The following is a 25,879-nucleotide window of genomic DNA, read 5'->3' on the forward strand; positions in this document are numbered from 1 at the left end:
GGCTTCCCGCCAAACTGAATTTTAATTCTAGCTCAGTTCAGTACTAGCTGTGTGATGGGGCAAAGTAATTAACATCTCCATTGTCAGTTTCCTTGCCTTCCTGCACAGCTAACTCCCTGTAGGAGGGCTGTTGGAATTAAAGATAAAATATACAAGGGTCTAGCACAGCGGCAGAGCATGTATTAGGATCTATCATGATTACCATCACTCTATTTTCTGAAAGTGTGGGTTTTCTAGAAGTTACAGAATGTGAACATAGGAGATAAAGTTACTAAAGAAGAAGGTGATTCCAAGTTCAGGGACCTAGATATACAGGCAGTCATTTCTGGAATGGAACAAAGGCAGTCATTCTAATTGTTGAATGTGGTAGCGCTACAGTGAATTTGTTGGTGGAGGATTCTTCTGGGGGCACAGGTCTTTATTTGCTAGGATTTCCTTAGGGTAAAGGGGAAAATCACATAAAAGCTTAGCACAGTATAGGCATTCATTCGTGAGCAAGCATTGAATGTTGGCTTCTGCTAATATCACTTTTATTATGTGTCAGGGTATATCCATGTAACACATCTCCACTGTTTGTGGATCAGAGGCTTTATTTTTTCCCCTCTATTTTTGTTGTGTTTAACCATCAGCTTCTCATCTGGAAAGTGATCTTTGTCTTCTTGGTATGTGTGTGGTTTTCCAAATTAATTACAACTTCGTATTAACATTTGCCAACTGCTTTAGGCTCAACATTCTTCTTTGTTCTTGGTTTGCAGGGTGCAGCGCTGAAATACTTGCCAACCATTGTCAACGATGTGAAATTGGTATTTGATCCCAAAGAGCTCAGGTAAGGAAGCACCCAAGGCGAAGACTTCCTGTGTGCCACGCTTGGCCTCCTTTTGAGGGCGTTAGTTCACGGGATGCTTGGGTTGTGTCATGTCCACATAGTTCAGTGCCCTGGATCTTTCTGGAATTTGTTCTAGTGATGGTGTCTGTGACACTTTGCTCATTATGTCTTTATGTGGAAAAGGTGTCGTCTGTCAACAGTCACAATATTTTCTTTAGAAGATTATTTATAGCCTCATGCATACATAATACAAATTGGGCATTTTGCATCCTTTAGACTTTAAAATTCCCTAAGTGGTTCTTGGGTTTAGGTTTGGGTTTCAGCACCTAAACGTTTTGACTCGGGAGCTTTAATATTGGTGTCTCACCTCCTCCACCTCCTTACCATACAGCTTGTCTCTGGGGGCTCCTGCCCAAGGGCTGTGAGCCTCAGACAGGAGCCATAAGTTGTCAGCTCAGGTTATAGTAAAACGAAAACCAAACCAAACTCTGGGCAAGCTGGACACTGGCTTTCAGATGGAGGAGTCAGGCTGGGGACTGAATCCTTCCCTTTCACCTTCCGATTTTGCCACCGTCACCATCCAAGCTCAGTCTCAGTTGTTTACTGTGCAGATGTCACTGCATTTGGAAAAGAGATGTCTTGAGCAAGTGGGTGCACGGCCTCTGTGACCCCAGACATCCACGGCACAGCCCTCGTCTGCTTCTTGTTTGGGTTTTGATTTAACATTTGACACAATAAACTTACCTGCAGGTGATGGCACCACTTGACCAGCCAGAAAAGTCCACCTAAATATTAGTAAAGGGCCATCTGTCCCTCGGGTGGTTAAACGGAATGAAAAACGGTCACCCTTCTGTACTTCATGTCCACCATCGGTCACTCATGCCCTGGAAGTGAAGGGTGAGGGGCTTTGGGGAAGCTGCTCTCCCCGCGAATCATCACGTGTCTGATGTGCATAAGGATTTAGTGTCCTGCGTGGACACATTTATTTTTGCTCCCAGGCACTGACAATACTGGTTATAGTTTAGCAGGTTCTAAATGAGAAAAGGAGGTACAGGTGGGCCCACGGGCAACAGGTCTGCCCTCCTGGGTCTCTGTGTACTCTGTCCCTGCAGCCCGGCCCTCAGGCAGTGGTCCAGACAACGGCAATATCAGCAGCCCCTGGGAATTTGCTGAATCTTGGGTTCCTTCCCAGATCTTCTGAATTAGAAGTTGGGGGCGGGGCCCAGCTATTTGGTTTTAATGATGCCTCCGGACACTTTCATTGAATGCTCCTGTTTGAGAACCTCAGGTCTGGAGAAACGGAGGACGAGGGGGGAGCTGCAGTTGGGTGGGCCATGGCCGTACTCTGGGCCTGTCCTGCTGGGGCACACGGCGACCAGGCCTTTGCTCACTAGAGGGGTGACGTCCATGTTCACAGCGGGTGCTTGTGCCTTGTGCTTGGAGATCCAAGGAAGACTCCCTTCCCCACGACCGGTCCCATCTGCTCTTGGGCCCTTGACTCTTTCTGCGTGCGTGGGTTCCTCTTCAACACCTTACCTACTGATTTTTTAAAAAATGACATTGAAAGTCATGGATGGATTTTTCCCTGTTTAGAAAATTGAGTCATGTTTTGATGAAACAGAAGAGATCACAGAGGAGAATAACTCAAAGTTAATTCCACGAGGATCTGGATCTTTCTAGTTATCTTTTGTGTGCAAGCGTGTGTGCACACACACTAACACACGTGTACATACACCCCTAAAAGAATTCAGCATTACATTTTTAATTTTACAGTCGACTCCTGTGCTGAAGACATCTTGCTTTCCCACATCAGGAAGGAGACTTCTACCCCATCACCATAATCTACTGTTAGAACAGTTTTGTCGCCCCAGTAAGATTTCCCGTGCCCAGTAAGAGTCATTGCCCACGCCCATCCCAGCTCTAGGCAGCTACTAACCTACTTACTGTGTGCGTAGATTTACCTTTTCTGGGCATCTCCTATAAGTGGAATCGTATAATATACGTGACCTTTTGTGACTAGCTTCTTTTCACTTAGCATAATGTTTTCAAGGTCTATTAAATGTTAGGATTTCATTCCCTTTTATGGGTAAATTGTGTGGATCTACTCCATTACGTTTATCCATTCATCAGTTGGCGGACATCTGGGTTTTTCCACTTTTCAAGTGTTACGAATAACGTTGCTTTGATTCATATACAGGGTCTTGGGTGGATAAATATTTTCATGTCTTTTGGGTGTATACCTAGAAGTTGAAATGCTGGGTCCTGTGGTGACTGTGTTTAACATTTGCAGGAGCTGTCAAACACTGTTCCAAAGTGGCTGCGCCATCTTGCATTCCCGCCGGCATATGCTATGAGGGTACCCGTTTCTTCACATCCTAGTCAACACTTGTTACTGGCTCCCTTTTGGATTATAGCCATTTTAGTGGGTGTGAAGTGAAAAATAACATTTTAAAGCACCATTCTTTTGGAAGAGATTTTGGCCCTATTGTATAATGGGCCTATTCCAACATTCTGGTGGCATCTAAGGACCATTCACTGAACTTGCGTCTCGGTACTGTCTTGTATCCCACTGGGTCATTTTGCAGTATTTCCAGCATCTCTTTTCACTTGTGTTTTTCCTTTTATAGCAAAATGTTTACTGATTTCATCCTAAATGTTCCCGTGGGTTTGCTGACCATTCAGAAGCTGTATTGCTTGATTGAAATAATTCACAGTGACCTCTTCACACAGCATGGTGAGTGAAACCTGAGAATCGTTAAATTGTCACATTCGTCTTTGTCTGTAGACCTCGCCCCGTCTGAATTCTCTCTTCTTTGTCAAAAGGAGTGGGGACGTTGTAGCCAATTTAAACAGCTCCATTAGAAGACAGGAAGATTTAGCCCTTACCAGAGAATGGTAATTGGCATATACTGTAGGTAATAGATCATTGAAAAATGAAGGCACAAACCTTGTAGTTTGGAGTTTAGGTGTACACCAGAGCCCTAGGATAATCAGCATACATTGTAGCCTTTAAGATGTGTGATTATCTATCCTGGGGAGGCAATCACTGGCTTCCACTGAGATGATTGCAACAAAAAATTTCAAATTTTCTTTAAATGCAGAAGTCATGGTTATGTCTTAGCCTGAACTTTGCATTCTGTGACAGGGTTTCTTCAAACCCTGCTCAAAGGAAAAAGAATTTTAATGATTCCTCAACTCATTTATCCCAAGGAACACCTCACATTTCCACACATTATCTCCCTACCCTTTTAATTAATCACTTTCTTTCTGTTTGGACAGATTGAATTAATATTTTACACTTGTCAAGAAGTTCTATTGAAAGCTTAAGACCTTTGCATAATTCCACAACCTTCTTCATTTATTGGAGACAAATGTGAAGACCGTTGAGTGACATTCTGATGGAGAGGCATACATTTATTCTGTTCCATTTGTGTCTAGACGTTTGGCTGTTCCGTTCATGTTCTTTTGTCCTCACGTGTGGTGGTGTTTCAGGGATGGAGCAGCTCAGGCCTGAGATGTCCCTGTTGAGAACTCAGTGTGTGTCTGGATTAGGACTTTGTACCATCTAGACTACTGGACCCTATGTTTTTAATCTTATTTCTTGATTTAACTATATACAATTCACTGGAGTCTGCACTTATAGCTAAGGCTTATGTCAAGAGGAAAGGTTAAGACTTCATTTGGGTGGGAGTGTGCTTCTGGAGAAAACACATCAAACCAAGAAGTGAGTAGCTTTCTGCAGCCCTTCCAAACAGACATCTCTTTCTATTTTTCACTTGCATAAAAGAAAGGCAGTTGTGTCGCCGTTATTTGGGACTCAAAGCCCATGAGTCTCCTTAAGCCAGTAATCCCAGCCGTCAGTATTTCAGGCTCTTCTTGGAAGGCTGCATATTGAATTGCTTATTCTTCAGGTGTCTTCTAAAGCTTAGGACTTTGTGACACTCCAGGGAGGCGTGGAGGCGATACGTGGAGATGCTGAGACTCCAGGGAGGCATGGAGGCGATACGTGGAGATGCTGCTTCATTGTTTCTTTCCATATTGACTAAACGTTATACCACAGCAGGTGGAATCCCCTGAAAGTTTTATATCTGGGTCTTATTAGGTAGCTTACTAATGTCTCTCCTTGCAACCATCCAACCCCAAGACACGCAAAAGCACACAGCACCACGGCCACCATCGCTGCCACCACCGGTGCCTTCACTGAGCTAACAATTATCAAAAAAATGACACTTATCACGGATTGACTGTGCTTGGCTTTTTTTTTGTTTGTTTTTTGCGGTACGCGGGCCACTCACTGTTGTGGCTTCTCCCGTTGCGGAGCACAGGCTCCGGACGCGCAGGCGCAGCGGCCATGGCTCACGGCCCCAGCCGCTCCGCGGCATGTGGGATCTTCCTGGACCGGGGCACGAACCCGCGTCCCCTGCATCGGCAGGTGGACTCGCAACCACTGCGCCACCAGGGAAGCCCCTGTGCTTGGCTTTTATTGAGAGTTGATACAGGGACGACCTTCTTGAGGACATATTGCATACATTTCAGAATTTCTATTGCAAAACTTTGTTCCATGTCCTTTGAATAAGGACCTAAGGCATAAATGGTTCAACTGAAAATCTTTAAAATAGATCTTCTTTTAAGAGTGTATTTCACGGAAATGTTTTCTTCTACGGACACTTCATTTGTTTAGCTAGTAGATAGCTTGAAGGCAAACTTAGTATTTCTTTTTGCAAATTATATCAGCCGTTGTATTTGGCAGTTGTGGTTCTCTTTACTGTGTTCCATTTCTATTTTCACTCCTGTTCTGTAAGTCTTTTATCATAGACTTCCTTAAGTCTTGTTTTGGAAATAATGCAGCATGCAAATAAATATTTAGCTTTGTTTGACAGGGAGTTGTCAGGATGTGTAACATTTTGGAATTATTAACTTAGTTTCTTTCTAGATATTGCAAAGGTAGGAATTTAATCTTAATGGTCAGTTGCACCCAACGTAGTAAATGAGATTGTAGGAAATATATGGATCCAGAATTATCATGGGCAAAGTGAGCCAAAATTAGCCTGCAGCTTCATGTCTTACAAGCAGTTCTAGAATCGTCCAATCAGTCGACATTGTCTAAGCCATAATCTTCAGTGCAAATGTACTTCCAGACGCTCACTGGCTGCCTGGAAGCATTTCAGGATGCGTTGTCCAATGTGAAAATGGCCCCGCTTACTGGCTTTGAGTTTTAAGACTCTTTCTGGGTAAAGACAGCAAGGACAGACCTGGTTTTTCTCATCTTTAGGCTCCCTGCTTCTTCAGAGTTACCAAGAGCCGTCTTACCTCCTTGTCAGGAAAGGTTTATCACTGGAAATCATCCGGTTGGTCTGTTCTTACGAAGATGTCATTACTTGTGCAAAATATTCTATGCCACATTTGGTATAAATATTTAAAGGCAAACCAGTTTCTGGTGAGATATGATGGCTGTGATTTTCTTGCCTTGTTCCATTTCTTGTTAATTTGTAAAAAAAAATGCGGTTGTCCGTGTCCTCTTTCCTGATCAGGTGGAATCAGTCAAACTAACTCCCTTCGTGTCTAGATTTTTGGAGTGTGTTATAACTAGGTTTAGCTGCACAAGCGACTGGATGTGCTAGGCCTTCGTCAGTGTTGTCTGGGGGATGTGGTCAGAGTGCCTCCCTGTCTGGCTCCTCCGGTTCCTCTGTTGGGCTCCAGGGCACGTCTTTGCTCATCAGCATGTGTGTTGCTTCACTCATAGCAGAGACTCACTTCGTTCCTTTGCTCTAAAACGTTTCTTTCCATCTCCCTCCAATATCAAAGACACAGCATCGTTTTGAGAGTCTTCCTTGGATGGAAGTGGGAAGCTGACGGCTCCTCTGCAGGAAAGCCTTGCCTTGCCAGGTTTGGGTCCCAGCAGGCCAAGGCTTCCGCTGCCCTGGTTGGCTCAGCCTGGCTCCTCTTCTGCCCTCTTGAAGGACCAGAAGACTGAGGGTGCATCCTGCTGGGTTTGTTAGGCTACAACAGGAGCTGTGTCTTTTGGCAGATCGGGTTGTGTTTGGCCCCAGTCAGTGTGGACACCACGGCTGCTGTCACTGCCATCTGTTCCCAGCCGTACCAGCGGTAAGGCTCCTTCTGAATCAGGACCTTGCAACTCTCGCTGCCTCTGCAACCTCCGCCCCGGTCCGAAGGACATGAGAGTTCTTTACAGAGCTGTCCTTTGGCCGCTCATCTCCAGTTGCCATCCTGAGAAGCCATGCCTCCTTGGCAGGACCCGGAGCATAGCTGTAGTTGCAAAAGGCTGGCTGTGGATTTGAGTTCGGGCTTCCGTACTGGGGAAAGAGAGCTCATCATGTAGAAATCTCCCCCGAATTTAAGAAGCCTCTTCAGAAGGTGTGTGTGGACCTGGCCGTCCTGCGCGTCTGCCACAGCAGATCGCTGGCCGCGCCAGTGCTCCAGCCGCTCCGCACGCTTCCAGCGACTCAAGAGTGCCTGGTTGCTTCCCAGTCACATTAGCCTTTTCTCTGGGGACATGTCTCTCTCCCTTTGCTTTGCTTACAACATAGAAAGAACGACTAGTTTGCATCGTTTCTCCTCTGAATGATTTTACTTCCTCATGAATAAAGAACTGTGCATGTGTGAAGCCGTTGCTGGGATGAGGGCAGGCAGCTCACGAGAGGGTTGCGAGTGTGCGTGGGCTTTGTGATCACATTGCCTGGGTTCAAACGCTGCCTCTGTTACCTGCTAACTCAGTGACCTCGGGTAAGTTACCCTCCAGGCTTCAATTTCTCCAGCTGCCCTTTTCTCCTCGGCCTCCGTTACGTATCTTGAAGATTGATGCATGTGTGGTACTGAGATTTACACTCAGCGTTTCATGAACGTTCAAGAAAAGTTAGCCATGTCTTTTCATTTTTGTTGAGGATGCATTAGAAGAATGGCCGGTGAGACCCTGCCCTCATGGGGGGGGGCGGTGCGGGGCTATCATGTCAAATATGGTGCAAAAGAAAATAGACTTGGACCAGATCCTGGAAGGGATGACATAGCGAGCTTCCTCTGAGAGGCGCTCTGATCACCCTGCATAAATAAAATGTCCCCAGACACTGCCCCTCAGCTCTTCCTGCCACTCCCCACAGCGTGCAGTCATTGCCTGGTTTTACTTCTTGGCTTGCTTGTTTTCTCTGGTCCTTTCTTAAAATGAGAGGTCTTGGAGCGTGGCCTTCTTGTTCATCTTGTTGTTCCTCTATCGCTGGTGCCTAGAACAGTGCCTGGCCCACAGTGCATATTTATCGCATGTTCAAATCCAGCACTTCTTTCCCCGGGGAGCAGTGCAGAGAAGGAAGCATGACATGCATATGTAGTTCACTTGATCTGAGGGAGGAGAGGTCTTGTGTTCACGCGGGGCAGCTGGCTGTCTCTCCTCGTCTGGGCTCTGAATGGATTGATCATGGAGCAGGAAGGAGGTGTCTTTGAGGAGGAGTTAACAGAAAGAGATAAGTGAGAGAGTTAAGATACGGAGGGTGATCCGTGAGCAGTTTTATAAAATTAAGATTGTCATCTTCTCTCTCTTTTTTTTTTTATATGATTGCATCTACCCAGGAAACCATCTCTGGCCTCCCAGGCAACTGCTTTAGGGTCTCTGGTGTCCCATCCACTGCGCTGAGGTCTGGATGCAGATGATAATTATGATAGTTAAATAGTGTTGAGTTCTTACTGTGTGCCAGGGGCCATGGTAAGCCCTGATCTATTTATCTATCTATGTAGATAGATAGATAGATATAGATATATTAATATATATATATTAATGTGTGTGTTTAATTTTTATTGGGGTATAGTTGCTTTACAATGTTATGGGGCTCTTTTTTTTTTTAAGATTGTCTTTTTTTGCTTCTGATTTTATTATTCCCCTGTTTTGTGGAAAGATGAAGTGGCAGAGGGGACAGCTCAACTCTACCTCTGGACTCAAGATAGCTCTTCGTTAAAATTACAGAAATTTTTAAACATACAGGAAAATGAGGAGAAGAGTGTAATGAAGGCCTGTGTATCCCTCGCTGGGCTTCAAAACCTGTCGAGTCATGGTCTTGTTTTTACCTCGGTGCTCCTCCCCCAGATATTTTTCTTTAAATTTATTTTATCGAAGTATAGTTGATTTACACGGTTGTGTTAGTTTCTGCTGTACAGCAAAGTGATTCACTTATACATACATATATATGTGTGTGTGTGTGTGTGTGTATATATATATTCTTTTTCATATTCTTTTCCATTATGGTTTATCACAGGATTTTGAGTATAGTTCCGTGTCCTACACGGTGGGACCTTGTTGTTTATCCATGCTTTATATCATAGTTTGCATCTGCTAATCCCAAACTCCCAGTCCATCCCTCCCCCTGCCCCAGATATTTGGAGGCAAATCCCAGCCTTCACAGCATTTCATGAGGGTGTCTTTTCAAATGTGAGTTTGTAGTCAGAGTAAATGGCATTGTTTCAGAAAACGGAGGATGTGCAGAGGGGTGGATCCCACGTTGGTGCCAGGAACCCACCTTGGCTGTTCTGGCTCCTGCTCTCCAGCTGAGGTGAAGGACTTGGACTCGTTCGCATGCTGTGTGCGGACAGCCAATGAACGGGCAGTAATGGCTCCAAGCATTGTTTCGAGATGTGACTTGACTACTTGAAAGCTGGTTAAATAGATTATGTGCTTCACAAAAAGATGACTCTTGCATGTAATCTGCGGCACGGAGTGAGCAGATTTTCAAAGCAAGTTACGAAGAGACGGAAAGGTCAGAGCTTCATAATTTGTACATTTGTAGCTTTGTTCCCATGTGATTATATTGTTGCCCACATATCTAACAAAAGCTGTGAAAATTAAAGCTTAAATCCTATGACAGTGATGAAAAGTTTCAATATAATTAAATTAAAATAAACACTAGGACACCAAGGTTTGGGATTTTTGCCCACACAGGTATTTTACATTAATGTTATAGGAATTGGAATAAAAGAAATCAACCTTAGATACCAATTCACTTTTAAATTAGTCAAGAGCATGGACATCCTTGCAAGAAGCCTTTCAGTTGAGATGGGAGTTGTGGTCTTACCCACATGGGCTCCTTTCTGCTGCAGTCCTTAACCTGACACCTTGGGAAAGCTCATTGCAGTTGATGCTGAATTTCCTTGCCTTTCAAGATCTCGTCTTTCCATATTCTCATATTCAAAGTGACCAAAGCAATTGACAGATTGCCTTCAGAGCTTACTGTCTTACTTACCTTGTGTCACAAGTTTGATTTTGCAGAATAGTGTAAGATTTGGAGAATGAAGATTTGAAGATTTAGTGGTAAGACAATCCCTTTATAGTCTTGATAGTAGTTTAGTTTAATACTCTTGGTGAATTACTTTGGTTTACGCTTACTGTTCATTGGGGCCACTTTGTTTGTTTTTTATTTTTTCTCTGATGTTTGGAGTCTAGTGGTGAGTAGGAATGGAAAATGTGCCATTCCTTCATTCTCTGGACATTCCTGTAGCTCTTTCCTTCAGTATAACAAACAGGCTCCTTTTAGACAGTGTTCATCAACCTCATAAAACTTCATTTGTGTTCCATTTTTTTTCCTTTTTTCCTTTAACATCTTTATTGGAATATAACTGCTCTACAGTGTTGTGTTAGCTTCTGCTGTATAACAAAGTGAATCAGCTATTTGCCTATGTATATCCCCATATCCCCTCCCTCTTGCGTCTCCCTCCCACCCTCCCTGTCCCACCCCTCTAGGTGGTCCCAAAGCAGGGAGCTGATCACCCTGTGCTATGCAGCTACTTCCCACTAGCTATCTGTTTTACATTTGGTAGTGTATATATGTCAATGCCATTCTCTCACTTTGTCCCAGCTTACCCTTCCCCCTCCCCATGTCCTCAAGTCCATTCTCCAAGTCTGTGTCTTTATTCCTGTCCTGCCCCGAGGTTCATGAGAACCGTTTGTGTTCCATTTTTGAACAATACAGAGCTCCTTAAAAATGTAGGCCTGGAGAGCTCAAATAATTTTCCTCCTTCTTATTTTCAAGGTGAATGATTCTTGCAGTTGTCAAGCAGAGTAAAATTCTCCTTTTTAATGGTGGAAACATTAGTTACAGCAGCTCTTTAAAATCTGAGGGCAAAGGCCCAGATGCCTGTTGGGGCTTGCTAGTAGGAATTAGCAAAGTCAGATTTCTAGACCGTTTTCACTGTGATTCGATCCAAGACTTTATATCTCTAAAAAAATTACCCTGTTAATCAATTTGTTGTGCTTTAAATCGTAGAAAGAAAAGCTGTGTGTTTAATACAGACCTGTAGTAAAATATACCTTTGGATCCATGAATAAATCAAAATAAAATCTCCTGAGCTTCTCCACTGTGGAGAATGGAGAGGTATTTTTCTTATTGAAAGGGTTCTTAAACCCAGAACTACTCTGTAGTAGTTTTTGTTAACTTGATGGATGTTTCTCGCGGAAGGAAAAGTTGGGGTTGGGACCATCATATGCCATAATTACTTAATATACCACTCTAATTAAAGCATTCTGGAATACTTTTAATTAGACAGTTGTGCTGAAGACTTCTGATGAACGTTACCAGCCGTGAACCCCAAAGACTAATTCTTTAGGTAATGATGGAATATGAATACAATTTTCTCCTCTTTTATTTTATTTTCATGCCCTGGGAAAATTTTAATCTTTATCTGTAAAGTACTGTACCTTTTTTCATCCCTCATTCTATGTATCACTCTATAGCTTTCATTATATGTGTTTTTGAAAAGATCATTTGTTAAAACAGTGCAGCCTTTTTAGAAATGGCTTAATGAATCTAGGAGGATGAATTCAGTTTCAGTTTCTTAATTAATTATATCCATTCCAATTCCATTGTAATTTGTTGAGTACCTACCAGGTGCTCAGGACTGTTGGTTAGCAAGTTTGATCCCTCTGAGAATGGCTTCAGAGCCATCAGTTTAAAAATGCATAATTGGAAAAGAGTAATTTTCTTAATTTACAGATAACGACGCAGGAGTTAAGTAGCAAGTCCTGGTCTGCGAGCAAAATCCCAGGCAGGGAGCTGTCCACCACCGTGGTGCTGATTAGGGAGTTGTTACACATCCATCCCCTACTCTTTTCATAAGCTATTTCACATCCACCATAAGAGTTATGCATTCTGAAAACTGAATTCACTTCAAGTGCCATATGGAACAACATAAAGTACAAGTATGTGAATAAATAAACACATAAATAGATTAAACATAAATCAACCATGTAGTGTTGTGTTCATGTGCTTATGGAGTTTTCATAGCCTTTTGTCTTCGCTTTCTGTGTGATCAAATTGGCAGTGCTAAGTTCCTCAGGGTGTAGTTGGTCTAAGCTTTATCATAGTCTGTTGGCTCTCTGTTCTACACCCACCTCTGAGTGGACTCCTGTCCCTGTTGCTTGATATTGGGGACATGAAGAGCAGTCTTAGAAGAGGCTGCCTTGGTTGTCCCATATCCAGCCATGCTCACATTGGCACTGGGACGGCAGGTCTCTGAGTCTCCCCAGTTCACGGTTCCTTCCCGGCCCCAAGCTTAGCTCTGTACCTGCACCGTGTTGCCTACAGAAACTTGCCTGGGACAGCTGGAGGAGCCCCAGGTCAGCCTGCAGTCTCCTGTGTTCTCCTTCTAGACCCTACTTTTCTCTGTTGCATAAACCCCTCCCTGAGGGCACAGTCCTTCCCTCAAGATGGAGTGGACAGACCATATGGTTTTGACGTTGTTTTTTAAACTGTCGAGCTCGATATGGGGGCAAGCAGTAGAGGAGCGTGTGATGGGCCACACGGGCCCACACCTGTGCTCTTGGTTAGCTTCACACTCTTGGGTAAAAGCATACGCACATGACTCCCCAGCTCTGTTTTTCTCTCTTTGTTTTCTCATCCTCCATGTGGTGAGATTCTGCCCAAGGATTGGCAGACCTATCGAATTCCTCTCAAATGTACCAAGCCACCTCCTTAAATGCATTTCCATCCAGAGGATAGATTCCTGGTCTGACCAGTACTTTCCACACTATCTTCCCTAGCATTTTGTTTGAGTCCTTCTAATATTTTCATCTGCTTTTAAATGGGACTCATTTTAGATTTTTCTCCATTGGTTCTTCTTCCATTTCTTTCTTCTGGCAAAGTATTTATTATTATGATACTAGTGGCTGGTTAACCTCTATGATTATACTTCTCCAAACTACAGGATACAAAATATCTGCTGTCCCACTCCCTTCTTTCAAAAGATGACACACTTTTTACGAGGCCCGGTGGCTTCATCCAGAAGATGTGTCTTCGACCAGCTTCTTTTTCCTGTTGTTCTGCAATCTGCATCTTGCCATGTTCACTTCCAATTTTCAAGATACTTTTAATTGCTCTGTCGTTCTCTCAATTAAAATTTTGTGACATTGGGTACCTCAAAGCCGACAGGCAGATTATCTTATTTCTGATCATTTCAGCACTCAGCCAAGTGGTGCTGAGAATCTTCTTACCAGAATACTTACAGAGGTTCTACCCGTAGATAGGAATCGAAACACAGTGCAGGGCAGTTGTATTTACTCCATTTCACAGACAAAGAAACTGAAGTTCAGAAAGGCAAACTGACTTACTTAGGGTTACCTGGTGTGAGTTTACCCTCCTGGCGTCGCCCATGAGCACAGCTTACTTAAAGTGAATTAAAGTAATTCTTGGAAAAATTTAATCTGCATGAGACAGGTAAAGATACCTGAACCATACATGTTTACACACACGTGCACATGCATGGGTCCTAAGGAGCTCTGGCTTCAGGGTCAGGCATCGAGTTCTGGCTCAGCTGCTGCCTGGTCCCTATGTTCTGGCTGCTAGTTCCCACATCTGTAAAATTTGGACATGAGTAGATTGCTCCTGTGATCCCTTCCATTGCTGGCTCTGTTTTCTTTATTTCTGCTGTTTAAAGATTTGTATGGAAGGAGAGAATTATTTGAACAAATCGAATCATGTGGGTGCGGAGTTCTTAGATTGTTGAAAAATAAGATGACTGTAGAAGATGAATAGCAAGCATCCCCCATTTATATGGCTCTTCCTGTTTAATTCTCATTACAAGTGTTCATCTGGATCTCAGTTCTGTGTAACAGGCTCAAGGTTATTAAATGCACTTTATGGATCATTTGTTTAATGTGACCAAACTAAAAATTAAGAAGCACATTATTCATTGTTCATAAAATGAATGTTTTAAATGGACAAATTCATTCTTGTATTTGCATCTTGCTCTGATGTAGAGCTGTAATGGAGTTATAGACGGATATTCTGCTTGGATATTTATAAGCTGATGATGCCTGTTGAATACCTTTTATAAAGATTAATATTTTTTACTCTGTGCCCATTACCAGAGCATTAATCATCATGGCTTCAGCCTGCACAGCTGAGGATGAACAGATGTGAAATCATTGCTGTCTGTAATCATAGTGGATCACACTGGGAAAGGGGGTGTGGAAGGCTGGCTGGTGTGTTGCAGGACCTCTGATCCCCACGGCTGATTTGCATGGAGTCTGGGCCCACGGGTTGCCTGCTCCTTCCTGGCTGTCTGGGCTGGGCTGTCAGCATTCCTTTCTGTGCACGGCAGCGAAAACCAGGACAACTGTGCTGGCTGGTTTTCGCTTCCTTGTGGGGTCAGGCCTATGCCTTGACTCAGACTACCAGGCACTGATGAGGCCTGCGGTCCTGTACGTGTGAAGATGATCTGATAGGAGGAAGCTGTGGCCTTGATTCTCCTTCCAAAGATGAACACTGGTTTATTAAAGTGAGAAATCGCACAAGAGGTCTTTAACACCTGCTTCCTAGCATACTCCGAGACTGCGCTGTCCAACTGAGTTAGAATGCCAGCTACGTATGTAATTTATAATTTTATACAGTCCACAGTAAAAAAAAAAAAAAAAAAAGTACAAAGCAGTTGGTGAAATTAATTTTAATAATATATTTTATCTGAAATATCATGTCAGCATGACTTGGATCTAAATATGACAAATGGCATGTCTTACATTCTTTTTTCATACAAAGTCTCTAAAATCCAGTGTGGTTTTTACATTTATAGCACATCTCAATTTGGATGCTAAATTTTCATCACAGATGCTTGATCTGTATTCTTAACATTTAATATAATTTACCATTGAAAAGCAGACTTACATACCCAAGTTTTTCCCGTTGTTCCAAACAGTTGTTAACAATGACTGAATCAGATGTCTTTTTTTTTCCATTTAAGTTAAAATATTGCATAAAATTAACTGAAATGGAAAATTCTACTCCTCAGCTACTAGCGACATTTCAGGGGTTCACTGGCTATCCTACTGGATAGCAAACTCTTAGGCATTAGTTTTCTGTGTGTACTTTGTTGAAAAGGCTGACTTTGCATAATAATATTATTTCTGTTACTGCTATCGACAGCTACTGTTTATTGAACGCTTACTACTTGCCAGATACATACATTATATCATCTAATTCTCACAGTGAACCCGAGGGGTTAACAATATCAGGCCTATTTTGCAAAGAAGGACAATTAAGGATTAGAGAATTTAAGTAACTTGCCTAAGATTCAAGGCAAAGAGTGAGCAAGGTGGATTTTATTATTTCCTATGTGCATGGGTAAACTGAACTTTAGTGAGGCCAAAAGGCTTTTCCAAAATCAAATAGACCGTTAGTCCCAAACTCCCAATTTGTCCCTCCCCTCTCCCTCCCCTTTGGCAACCCGTAAGTTTGTTTTCTATGTCTGTGGATCTTGGGATTAACAAAAGCACACTACTATATATAAAATAGGTAAACAACAAGGACCTTGTGATAAGCAGTATCTTGTAATAACCTATAATGGAAAGCAGTCTGAAAAGGGTTAGATATATGTATAACTGAATCACTGTGCTGTACACCTGAAACTAACACATCATTGTAAATCAACTCGACTCCAATTAAAAAGCCAACAAGGGCTTCCCTGGTGGCGCAGCGGTGGAGAGTCCACCTGCCGATGCAGGGGACGCGGGTTCGCGCCCCGGTCCGGGAAGATCCCACATGCCGCGGAGCGGCTGGGCCCGTGAGCCACGGCCGCTGAGCCTGCGCGTCCGGAGCCTGCGCTCCGCAACGGGAGAGGCCACAACAGTGAGAGGCCCGCGTACCGCAAAAAAAAAAAAAAAAAATTTCAGGATTTTTAGTGTTATTCCAAACTTGTGTCCCACCACCTCTTGAGAAAAAAACTGGAAGGAGCTGAAATGCAGAGTAGGGGACGTCCTTTGTAAAGTGGGGTTTGTTTTGCTTTGGTTGGGGGCTGCTGGGTGGCTGGGACGGCACCAGGAGGTGGACCTGCTTCTCGCTGCAGACTCTCCTATGATAACCCTGCACCTGTAATCACAGTGACCTCAGACGACCGCTCGTGTGCGGGTGCGAGCACACACACACTCACACACACGTGTGCCCGTGCGCCTGAACGCTGCTGTCCGGATCGGCTTGGACACTGTCCAGTGAGACTGAATCAGCAGAAAGGCAGGAGGGGTCCTGCTGTGATGCCCTTGTCCCTCTGGTGTCTCCCCAGGATGGGACGGGGCGGCCCACGGCTGCCGGTCCTTCCTCGACGGATGGGAGCAAAGTGCTAGGTTTACGCGTGAAGAAGGACGAAAGTCCCGTGCAGCAGCTGTCCTGCTGGGAAGAGCGCGCTTCTCCACACGAGCACGTGCATGCGTGCACACACACACGCACACGTGTGCTTGAAGTCACCGCGCACGTGTGCACACGTGGACACACGCACTTCCGCTGTCAGGTCGTAGTGTATGTGTGAGGGCTACTCCCATGGATGAGAACGAGAGCTCTGCTCTCACGGAGACTGCGTCCCAGGAAGGAGAAACAGGTCACAGAGCTAGTCGTAACTTCCAGCAGTCCCAGAGCTGGCACCTGAGGCCTGCCTGTCCCCAGGTCCGTCGGGGGGCTGAGCTGGGGCCTGCTGATAACGGCTCACCAAGAAGGTGGGTGTGTCAGCTTGGGCTGCTTCCAGCTTTGGTCCCCGCGGCCGCTGCAGGACTCTGGGGCGTTGCCGTTCTTCCTGGGGGGACCTGGGACGTGTTTCTGAAGGTGCTGCTGCCCTGTGACCCTCTGTCTTCGGAGGCCTGCATGAGATGCCTGGGGTGGTCACCGTGCCTGTAAGAAGAGCCCAGGCAAGAGGCTGCTCCTGCCTGCTGATCTGGTCCTGTGACGGGCATGTGGTCGAGGGCTGGGGCCCTGTCCTGGGGCCGGAGGTGTGGTCCTCCACACCGGAACATTGGACCCTCACAGAGTCCTGCTCGTGTTGTCTTGTTTCATCCTCTCGATGGGGTAGGCGTATCCCCATGACCCGCCTTTATCTTGACCAGCCAGAGATGGGGTGGGTGATGGAGTTAGAGCCACAGTTGTCCTATGGATGTTGAAAACATCCCACGTGTAAATACTATGGGTTCATCTGAAGGATTATAACAAATGGGTTTTTTATGTTCTCAGGCGCTAGGAGAATGAAATGTCTCTAAACGTGACAAGGTGGTAGCGAAGTGTCCAAAAGTTGAGTGTCCAAAGCCTCAGAAGAGGCTGGGTAACAAATGCACGGAGCTATCCCAGACCCCTGGGCTGGGTGGAGGGTGGGCGTTTCCACCAGGTAGCCAAGGATGGCTGACAGCATCTCTCCCCGGGGAAGAAGGACAGGGCGGCCATCGCTTCCCTCGCTCTGGAGTAATTCTGACAGATGACACCAACACACTCAATTACTTCTGAGAATGGTGAGGCCCACACCTTGCCTGTCCGGCGTGACGGACAAATGAGGCCGTATGGGATGGACTTCGGCCAGAGCATCTGGGTCGCCAGAGTCTAAAGAGCCATTTCCGCCATCTCTGAGTCCAGAGCTGTGTTCCTCGGATCTTCTAGGGCTGTTCGTGGACGCACGCCTGCCCCCGCGCTGGCCTGGCAGGCCCGCTCGGCCTTCTACCACTGTTGGGTCCCTCCCAGGCCTGTCTCAGACCTGGCTTTGCTAAGCCTCCGTTGTCACGTTTGCCTTGGTCATGTGGTCAGGGCCTGTTTTTACCTGCTCAGCTCTTCGTGGCTCTTACTTCTCCCACTGACATGTCTTGGAAACTAGCCTTATCCCCAGAGCGGTGGTGGCGGTGCCAGGGATGCCCACGCGGACGGGGTGGCCGAGGGCCCACCCCCTGCTGAGGTCACACTGGGTGATGTGTTTCAGGTGGGAGGGAAGGAGGACTCATCCTGGAGATGTTCTGCCTGGGACCTTGAGGGCTGCACTCAGACAGCTTTGCCAAGGGACCTCTCCTGCCCCTTGGGGGCTGGGGGCTGGGAGCTGGGAGTGTAGCCCCTGCTGTGGATGTTGTGCCGTGGGGTGGAAGGTCAGCAGAGCTCCTGGGGCGGATGTGACTTGTGAACGTCAGGACTGCGTAGGAAAGGCATCGGATTTGGGGTGCTCGTGGAGCTCGTGTGCGCAGCGGGTCAGCGTTTCGGGCAACTGCATTTCAGGCTGGATTCACTGCACGTGGTCATCTTCCTGTGGCATGTCCCTTGGACTGGCTTTGTCCCTGGGCGGCTCTCTGATGCCTGGGCCCCCCCCCCCTCCATGCTGGCAGCCCGTCTCGGCTTGGGAGCACTTCCCTCACAAGTTCAAGGGGCTGTGGCATTCAGAGAGATGCTCTCCGTGGGGCCCTGTGCTCACCCTTTTGGCATCACCGGAAGGGTTGCGGGGGAAGGTTAGGGAATCGTGTGATGGCCCGCGACACCCAGGAGCACCAAGGCGGAGAGGCTGCCTGGTCCCCGTGGGACAGCGCCTCCTCCCTGCGCTGTGCTCTCCCTCCCTCACCTTCGGCGACTCCTGACATCATAGTCATCCAAGCCCGGCTGGCCTCTGCCCGGAAGATAGGCAGCACTTCAGCGTCTCTGCGTTACCCCTGCCTACGTATTGGTTACTGTAATGGTGACATCAGCAAGTAAATGCATATACTCATGTATTCGTTGGACAAAACTCAATCTGGAAAAATGGAGCTGCTGTCAGTTCCTTTTCTAGGGGTTAAATCAAAATGGAGCTTGAAAAAGCCTTAGCGTGAGCTTCCTACCTGCGGTCGCCTGGAAGGCAGAGGAGCGGAAGGGCGTGTGAGGTTTCTGCACCTCCCCCTGAGCTGCCTCGCGCCTCCATCCCCATGCCTTCTTTACCGTGTACTTCTTGGGAAAGTCTTCTAAGCAAGTCTCTGCATACTTTCAGGAACCATTCCAATGTTGCATGCTTATTTTTTCCTTATATTCCGAAAACTCAGGAAACATTAATGCAAAACTTGCTTTTAGGTATCATTTACATTGGAAGTCCTAAAATGTAAAATTCTATAAACAAGCACAGGATATTTAATGTTCCTGAGCTTTGCTGTCTTTTCTCTCGTGCACTGCATTTTAAAGGGACCTACAGTGGCTGGGCTGGTTTCACCATACAGAACTGGTGTTGTCAGCAGACAGTTCACGTTGGGGGATGGATGGTGCTGGTGTTAAACAGGATTTCCCAACGGGAAGAGACGATTAGTAATTGCATTTCATCTCGAATCTTATTTGTGTCTGGTTCATTATTTCTTTTTGATTTTTCTGAACATTCTTTTTATTGTCCTATCTAAAAAACAAATGAAAACCCAAGTGATCTTTGATCCTTAGACCCCAGTGTGCCTTTATTTCACAACTGTGCTTTCCGGAACCGTGTCTGTGCTCCTGTTTTTGTCTTCTCATCCCACTCCAGGAAGCTGCCTTGAGAAGGACTCCATCTGCTTTTATTTATTTCTTCTTTAATTTTATTTTTTTTCGATCTTTGGGCTGCACCGCGCGGCACGTGGAATAGTTAGTTTCCTGACCAGGGATCGAACCCGCGTCCCTGCGTTGGCAGCGCGGAGTCTTAACCACTGGACCACCGGGGAATTCCCCTCCGTGTGCTTTTTTTTTTTTTAATTGTCACATCCCAGGGCTGTGCTTTTCTACCCGTATTTGGCCACCATATTTGGCCACGCTGGCCACCTGCCCTCCCTTGGTTTGGGTGACGTCATTCATCTCTGCGTCAGCCCACATCTTTCCTCGCCCCATCTTCTGTTCTAATACCAACATCCTGACTGCTGTTCACAGTTTTCCCTTCTCATTCTACACATTCCTCTGTGATGGTCTTAGTCCCATACTTGGCATTTATTACGGCCTAGGGCTGTTGCTTCTTTAGTCTGTAAGGCTGGAAATCTCTAAGGTCTAGAACCCTCTCTCCATGTGCTTACTAGATGAGGCCACTTGGATGTCCAGCAGCAGCTCAGATTCAACTTGTCCAGAACCTGGTCCCTTTCTCTGCCCTTAAACACCCTTCTGTCCCCAGTATCCTCTCCTTGGATGGCGTCACATGGTGCCTTGGATGAACTTGTCACGAAGATGCTGGGTGCTGTGTTTGACTCTCCTTTAGCCCCCACCCTCCTCTCCACTTCATCACCTGCCACTGTGTTCAGCCTGCCTCCAGTTTGCTTTTGTTCAAGGCCTCTTCTTTCAAACTTGCCACTGTAGCAGGAGGTCAGGCCTTTACTGTTTCTTGCCTGGACTGTTGCAGTAGCTAACTGTCCAGTAATGAGCCTCCCATCTCCACTGTCCTACATGGCGCCATCACGGCAGCTATCTCTGGCCTTTTGATCTGATCGTATCCCTTCCCTGTCAGCATCTTCCAGTTCTCTACCTCTTTCTGTCTCATCCGTCATGTTCAGGATGAAATCCAACTGCCCGTCTGGTCTTTTATTCTGCTTCTCCTCTCCCCACCCTGCTGAACTGTGCGTGTGGCTCTGTGAATATGTCATCTGCTCCTGTCTACTTGACTTTGTGAATAGGTTTCCTTTTCCTGGATGGCCCACCCTTTGTGGGAAATTCTGATTCCTCTTCCCAGCAGGTGAATGTATTACCTCCCTAACTTTCACCTCCAAGGTCAATACCTGCTCCCCGCCGCCCCCTCCCTCATTAGCCCAGGGGTCTGGGAGACCAGAGAGGGGCTGGGGCTCTTTACCAGTATCTGTATCACATCATAAGAGCAAGTACCCTGTCCTGAGCATCTCATCTCACCTGTGCCAGGCCCAGGCCTTCATGCCTCACCTTGCAGGAGTACATTGTGCCTCAAACCTGTGAGTAGCTAGTGCCACTGTGCCCATGTTAGAGATGAGGAAACCGAGGCTCAGAGAGGTAACTAGCTCTGCCCGAGATAACCTTGCAAGGAAGCCAACAGAATTTTAAACCCAGACAACCTCACTCCAGAGCCTGAGCTCTGAGCCCCCTGCAGACTGTCCCTCTGCAGATGTGAGCCCAGCAGAAAGTTGTCCCTGAGTGGGTAAACATTAAGTGGGGAATTTAGTAAGCTATGAGCTGGCCAAGCTCAGGAAACTTTGGGAGGTATATGGGAGTGGGAAGGAGCCATGCTCTGGTCTTCCTAGGAAATCATAAGAAGAGCTGCAATTCAAATCATTTTTGTTGTAACAAGTATTTCTTCTAAAGTTGCAAATCATTGGGCTTCCCTGGTGGCGCAGCGGTTGAGAGCCCGCCTGCCGATGCAGGGGACGCGGGTTCGTGCCCCGGTCCGGGAGGATCCCACATGGCGCGGAGCGGCTGGGCCCGTGAGCCGTGGCCGCTGAGCCTGCGCGTCCGGAGCCTGTGCTCCGCAACGGGAGAGGCCGCAGCAGTGAGAGGCCCGCGTACCGCAAAAAACTAAAAAATTAAAATAAATAAATAAATAAATAAAAGTTGCAAATCAGTAAATTTACAGTTCAGCACAGAAAATTAGTTAAAACCCCAGCATGCCTGTTTGCATTTGTATCTGTGTACATACTATTGGATATATGTGAATATGTTTTTACATGTTTGTGTGTGAATTATCGTCGTGTATTTACATGGTGACACACACATACGCGTGCACACGTGAGCGAATTATTTTATAAGAAAACAAGTGATTTCCTCCCAGTCAAGTAGTCTGACCCCCTCCGGTTGTCAGTTTCACATTGCAGAGTATGTAAATGTAACATACAGTGTCACAAGCTAGGAAAGCAAGCTTCTAGCAAACAGAGTGACTGGCAACCCGGTGTCCCCTGCAGACTGCAGAGAGATCCTGCTTCCCATGATGACGGATCAGCTCAGGTACCATCTGGAGAGACAGGAAGATCTGGAGGCCTGCTGCCAGCTGCTCAGCAACGTCCTGGAGGTTCTGTACAGGAAGGACGTGGTGAGTAATGGCGGGGCTGCCCCTGTGGACCCTGCGGCCAGTGTGGGCCTGTGAGCCCTCGGGGCCCCGGCCTCCCAGGACCAAGTCATGTTTGATTCAGTTAAGAAAGTGTGGCCTGAATTTTAAGGGTTACCCTTTCCTTTTCTCTCTCTAGAGTTGCATCCTCAAATTATTGTTTATTTATGTGTAAAGCATGATTATATTACCACGTGTGCTTTTCAGCACTGAAGATACTGTTTTATGTTTGTTTCCTGTGACTTCTCAGCTAAGTGACTCCCAAGACTTAGATTTGATATTTAAGGTCAAAAGCTTTGATATTAAAAATGGGAAATAAACAGCGGGAGGCTAATTGCCTACTTTCTTTCCATTATTATTTTATATTTAATAAATAGGTAATTAATATTATTATTTTATACATGCACATAGTTGTTGGTTGTTTTAAGAGCGTCCGAGAGTTTTGAGAAGAGCGGTTCTCTGTGCCTTTCCTGGGTTCCTCCCCCCACAGGCAGTTTTTTTCTGTGCTTTCTTGGCTGTTTTTTTTTTTTTTAAATGGTATTTCCTTTTGCATTTCTCAATTGTATGCTTATTCCACTGACCTTCTGTCTTAATCAAAAGCTGGTGCAAGCACATACGGAAACATGTGACCCTATGCTTCCCCGACCCCAGTGTACCACCACATTCTTTTGGGCACACGTGTGCACACACATGTAAAGTCATTGGTTCTCCAGGTGTGTCTGGACAGGTGTACAGGGCCATGTCTGTCTCTGCCTCTAGTGGTGTGTCTGCCTCTAGCAGTGGCCAGATGGGCCAGGATTTTAAGTCGGCGGGACCTGCTCTTAGCTCTCCCCCACGTGACCTCCTGCCACCTCCCCAGTCCACACACACACACATGCACACACACGCACACACACACACGTGCGCACGTGCACACGCCTGTCCTGCCCACTTCCTTGCTGCACCTGCTCATTCTCTCAGAGCCTGGGTGTTGCCATTGAAGAAAGAGATAAGGTAAAGTAATTCATTGGGATGGTGGCTGCGTCCGCTCTTCCCGGGCTTTGCCTTTGAAAGGTGTTGGAAGCCTTAACCCAAAGGCCAGCGTCCAGGGGTCCCATGCCAGGCCTTTTCCTTTTCTTATCAGATGAAAGGTTGGGAGTAAAGAGGTTGTGTGGCCAAGCCTCACAGAGGAGGTAGTGCCTGCCTGGCCTGTGCAGAAGCATCTAGAAAGCCCATTTAAACGCATTCAAAGTTCAGGAAGAAGAATCGGCAGTCCCATCACACACAAAATAAAGGAGCAGATTCTTACTGATAGAAGGTTCTCTGGCACTCTGAATTTTGAGTAGTGTGCTAAAGTGATATTTAAACATCCGATTCCATGGGTTTGCTCCCGCATTATTGGGATCTGACATGCAGAGCCATCTATGGTGGTTATCTGTCAGCCTTCCATTTACGAATGGCCCAGTGTCTTTAGAAAACTCATTGGTGAGCTAATCAGGGATCATAAACATTATATTGTTTAAACAGAGTTGCTTTTATTTTTAAGGTTTGCTTCAATTAAATTACTATGATTATATAACACATTAACATTAATGGACTATAATTAATAAAATGCCTTGAGTTTTCTTTGTGAAGGCTTTTGCCTCTGACAAGGGCCATTTTTCATCTCGTTAAGGGGTTATAATTGATTTACTCTTTACAGGATAAATGGATTCAGTGACAGCGGGGGGACGGGCATGTTAATGACTGTCTTAGGTGGTGGTTTATTTACACTGGTGTGTCCTCCTGCAGGGACCAACTCAGAGGCATGTCCAGATTATCATGGAGAAGCTTCTCCGGACAGTGAACCGAACCGTCATTTCCATGGGGCGGGATTCCGAACTCATCGTAAGTGCTTGGTGACACCCGCTTGTGGGTTTCATTGTGGCTGAGAGCATCTTTCCCGGGAAAGTCGTTCACTCTCAAGCCCGAAAATCCATGTGGTTCTTCTCCACCTGCCTTTTGAAACTAACCATGTTGTACAACAATACAGCCAGCAGTTGGGATGCATTTATTTACAGTCTAGTAGGTTAGAGGTACTCATTTCCACGATTCTATAAGTAAGTGTCAAAGTTGAGGAGTAACAAACCGACATTAGGTTCTAGTTTTCTCATTGCTTACTTCTAGCAAAAGATGTATATGTTCTTCTAAGTCCTCATTCTTCTGGCAGTTTCTCTCTACGTATTTACTTTTAAGATGCCGTTAATAAAATTTTATGAAGGGCCTTAAAAAGGAATTGAGGCACTCTGACTTCGCTATTTTATGTCTACTCTAAAGTATTGCAGATGTCTGTCTTGTTCAGATTGTCAAGATAAGGAATGGTATCTGTTCTTTTTCTCAGAGTTTTAACACTAATTTAGCAAGATTATTGCTAAAGCAAGACCGGAGCATTTTCATGTTATGGTGATTTTTTTCCAGAGTTTGCCACTCTCCTCCTCACCATCATTATTCTTAAATATGGTTTCGTGGGCAAAAGATGCATTTGTAGGTCCCATTTCATTTCTTTCATTTCTAGTACATGTTACCGTATAACTAAGTTTGGTGGATCGCATTTCAGAAAAATAGCTTTCCTAATCACAGAACAGAAAACCCAGTTGGAGTCTTCGCTGGCAATCAGACTAGGCACATTGGTCTTCCTTGGGTGACTTTAGTTCTGTCTGCGTAGCCTGGGAATGGATCAAGTACAGTGACCCGTCTCTGTCCATCAGACAGCAAAGCAAGACCGGAGCACTGGGCTTGTGTTGGTTTCTGTGGCTGCGTCACGGTAAAGGATGTGGTCTGTGGTTTTGGGTGAATCACAGGAGAATAACTGCTGCCTTTGTATGTTTCCATCCAGTAAAATTGTCTAGCTTATGTCTCAGAGTTTTAGCACATGTTACGTGCAGATTTTCCTTTTTCAGGTATATCTCTTTTAGGTTTGGATTATAACATGTATAAATTAGGGAACAAAATATTTCCTTGTAAATTGGTGTTACTTGCAGTGGACTTTTCCATTATTCTGGAAACCTCGTTTGCCTCTTCATGCTCTTCATCATAACGATTCTTTTCTGTAATCTGGAAATGCTTTTGTATACGTGGGTGGAGACTGAGCCCTGTGGAGGAAGAATTGGGGTGACTCCAGGGGCACCCCCGGGGTCCGGTGTTCCTGTCTTCTTGGGGTTGTGCCCTGGGTGCCCCTGGAACACTCTCTCGTTGTGGAACTCAAGAGGGCTTTAAGTAGAAAGAATGAATGTGGCTTAAAGTTGAGCCAGGTTTGGGGTCATTCGGCTAAGACCCCTGTCGGAGCAGGCTGGAGCGGAGGGGCTGAGGTGACGTTCTGGCTGTCATGGAGTCACAGTGAACGCGTTGGCCGCTCACAATGGGCAGGTGGAGGAGGCGGCCGACGTGGAGGCCGGTGAACTGATGCGATGCTTCTGTCTCTGGTTAGGGGGTGCGCTCACTTGGGTTACAAGCCCACACTGGCCAGCAGTTGAACTGGGGAGAGGAGGGCAGGGAGGAAGCCCATAACCGTTTGGATGGGACCTTAGCCTGGGGCAAGACTGTAAGACGTGCCCGCAGCTCAGTCAGAGGATCTAGAACGGGGCATGGTGACTTCTCTCCGACCATGTGGTCCCGGATGCCTTTGGGAAATTTCTCACATCTCAGGCATAGTGATAATAGTGGCCAAAGTAATAGCGCTTGTGGACGTGCTGGGCACTGTATAACGAAGGGAGCATCCTCACTTAACCCTCCCCTCCATCGTGCATAGGCGCCTGCGGAAATGCCTTGCCGAGAGATGGGAAACGGTCCCAG

The 25,879-nt window shown here is 46.0% G+C and overlaps 1 protein-coding gene across 1 annotated transcript in view; it reads left to right on the forward strand.

Moving 5' to 3' along the window:
* DOCK1 (dedicator of cytokinesis 1) overlaps nt 1-25,879 on the forward strand; it is a 495,771-nt gene that overhangs the window by 187,435 nt on the left and 282,457 nt on the right. Inside the window, exons 24-27 of the mRNA XM_055081438.1 lie at nt 756-826; nt 3,454-3,560; nt 21,927-22,054; nt 23,840-23,935. Coding sequence (XP_054937413.1) covers nt 756-826; nt 3,454-3,560; nt 21,927-22,054; nt 23,840-23,935 — 402 coding nt within the window. The remainder of the gene's footprint in view (nt 1-755; nt 827-3,453; nt 3,561-21,926; nt 22,055-23,839; nt 23,936-25,879) is intronic.

Source organism: Physeter macrocephalus, chromosome 20 (genome assembly GCF_002837175.3).
Source record: "Physeter macrocephalus isolate SW-GA chromosome 20, ASM283717v5, whole genome shotgun sequence".
Lineage (NCBI taxonomy): Eukaryota > Metazoa > Chordata > Mammalia > Artiodactyla > Physeteridae > Physeter > Physeter macrocephalus.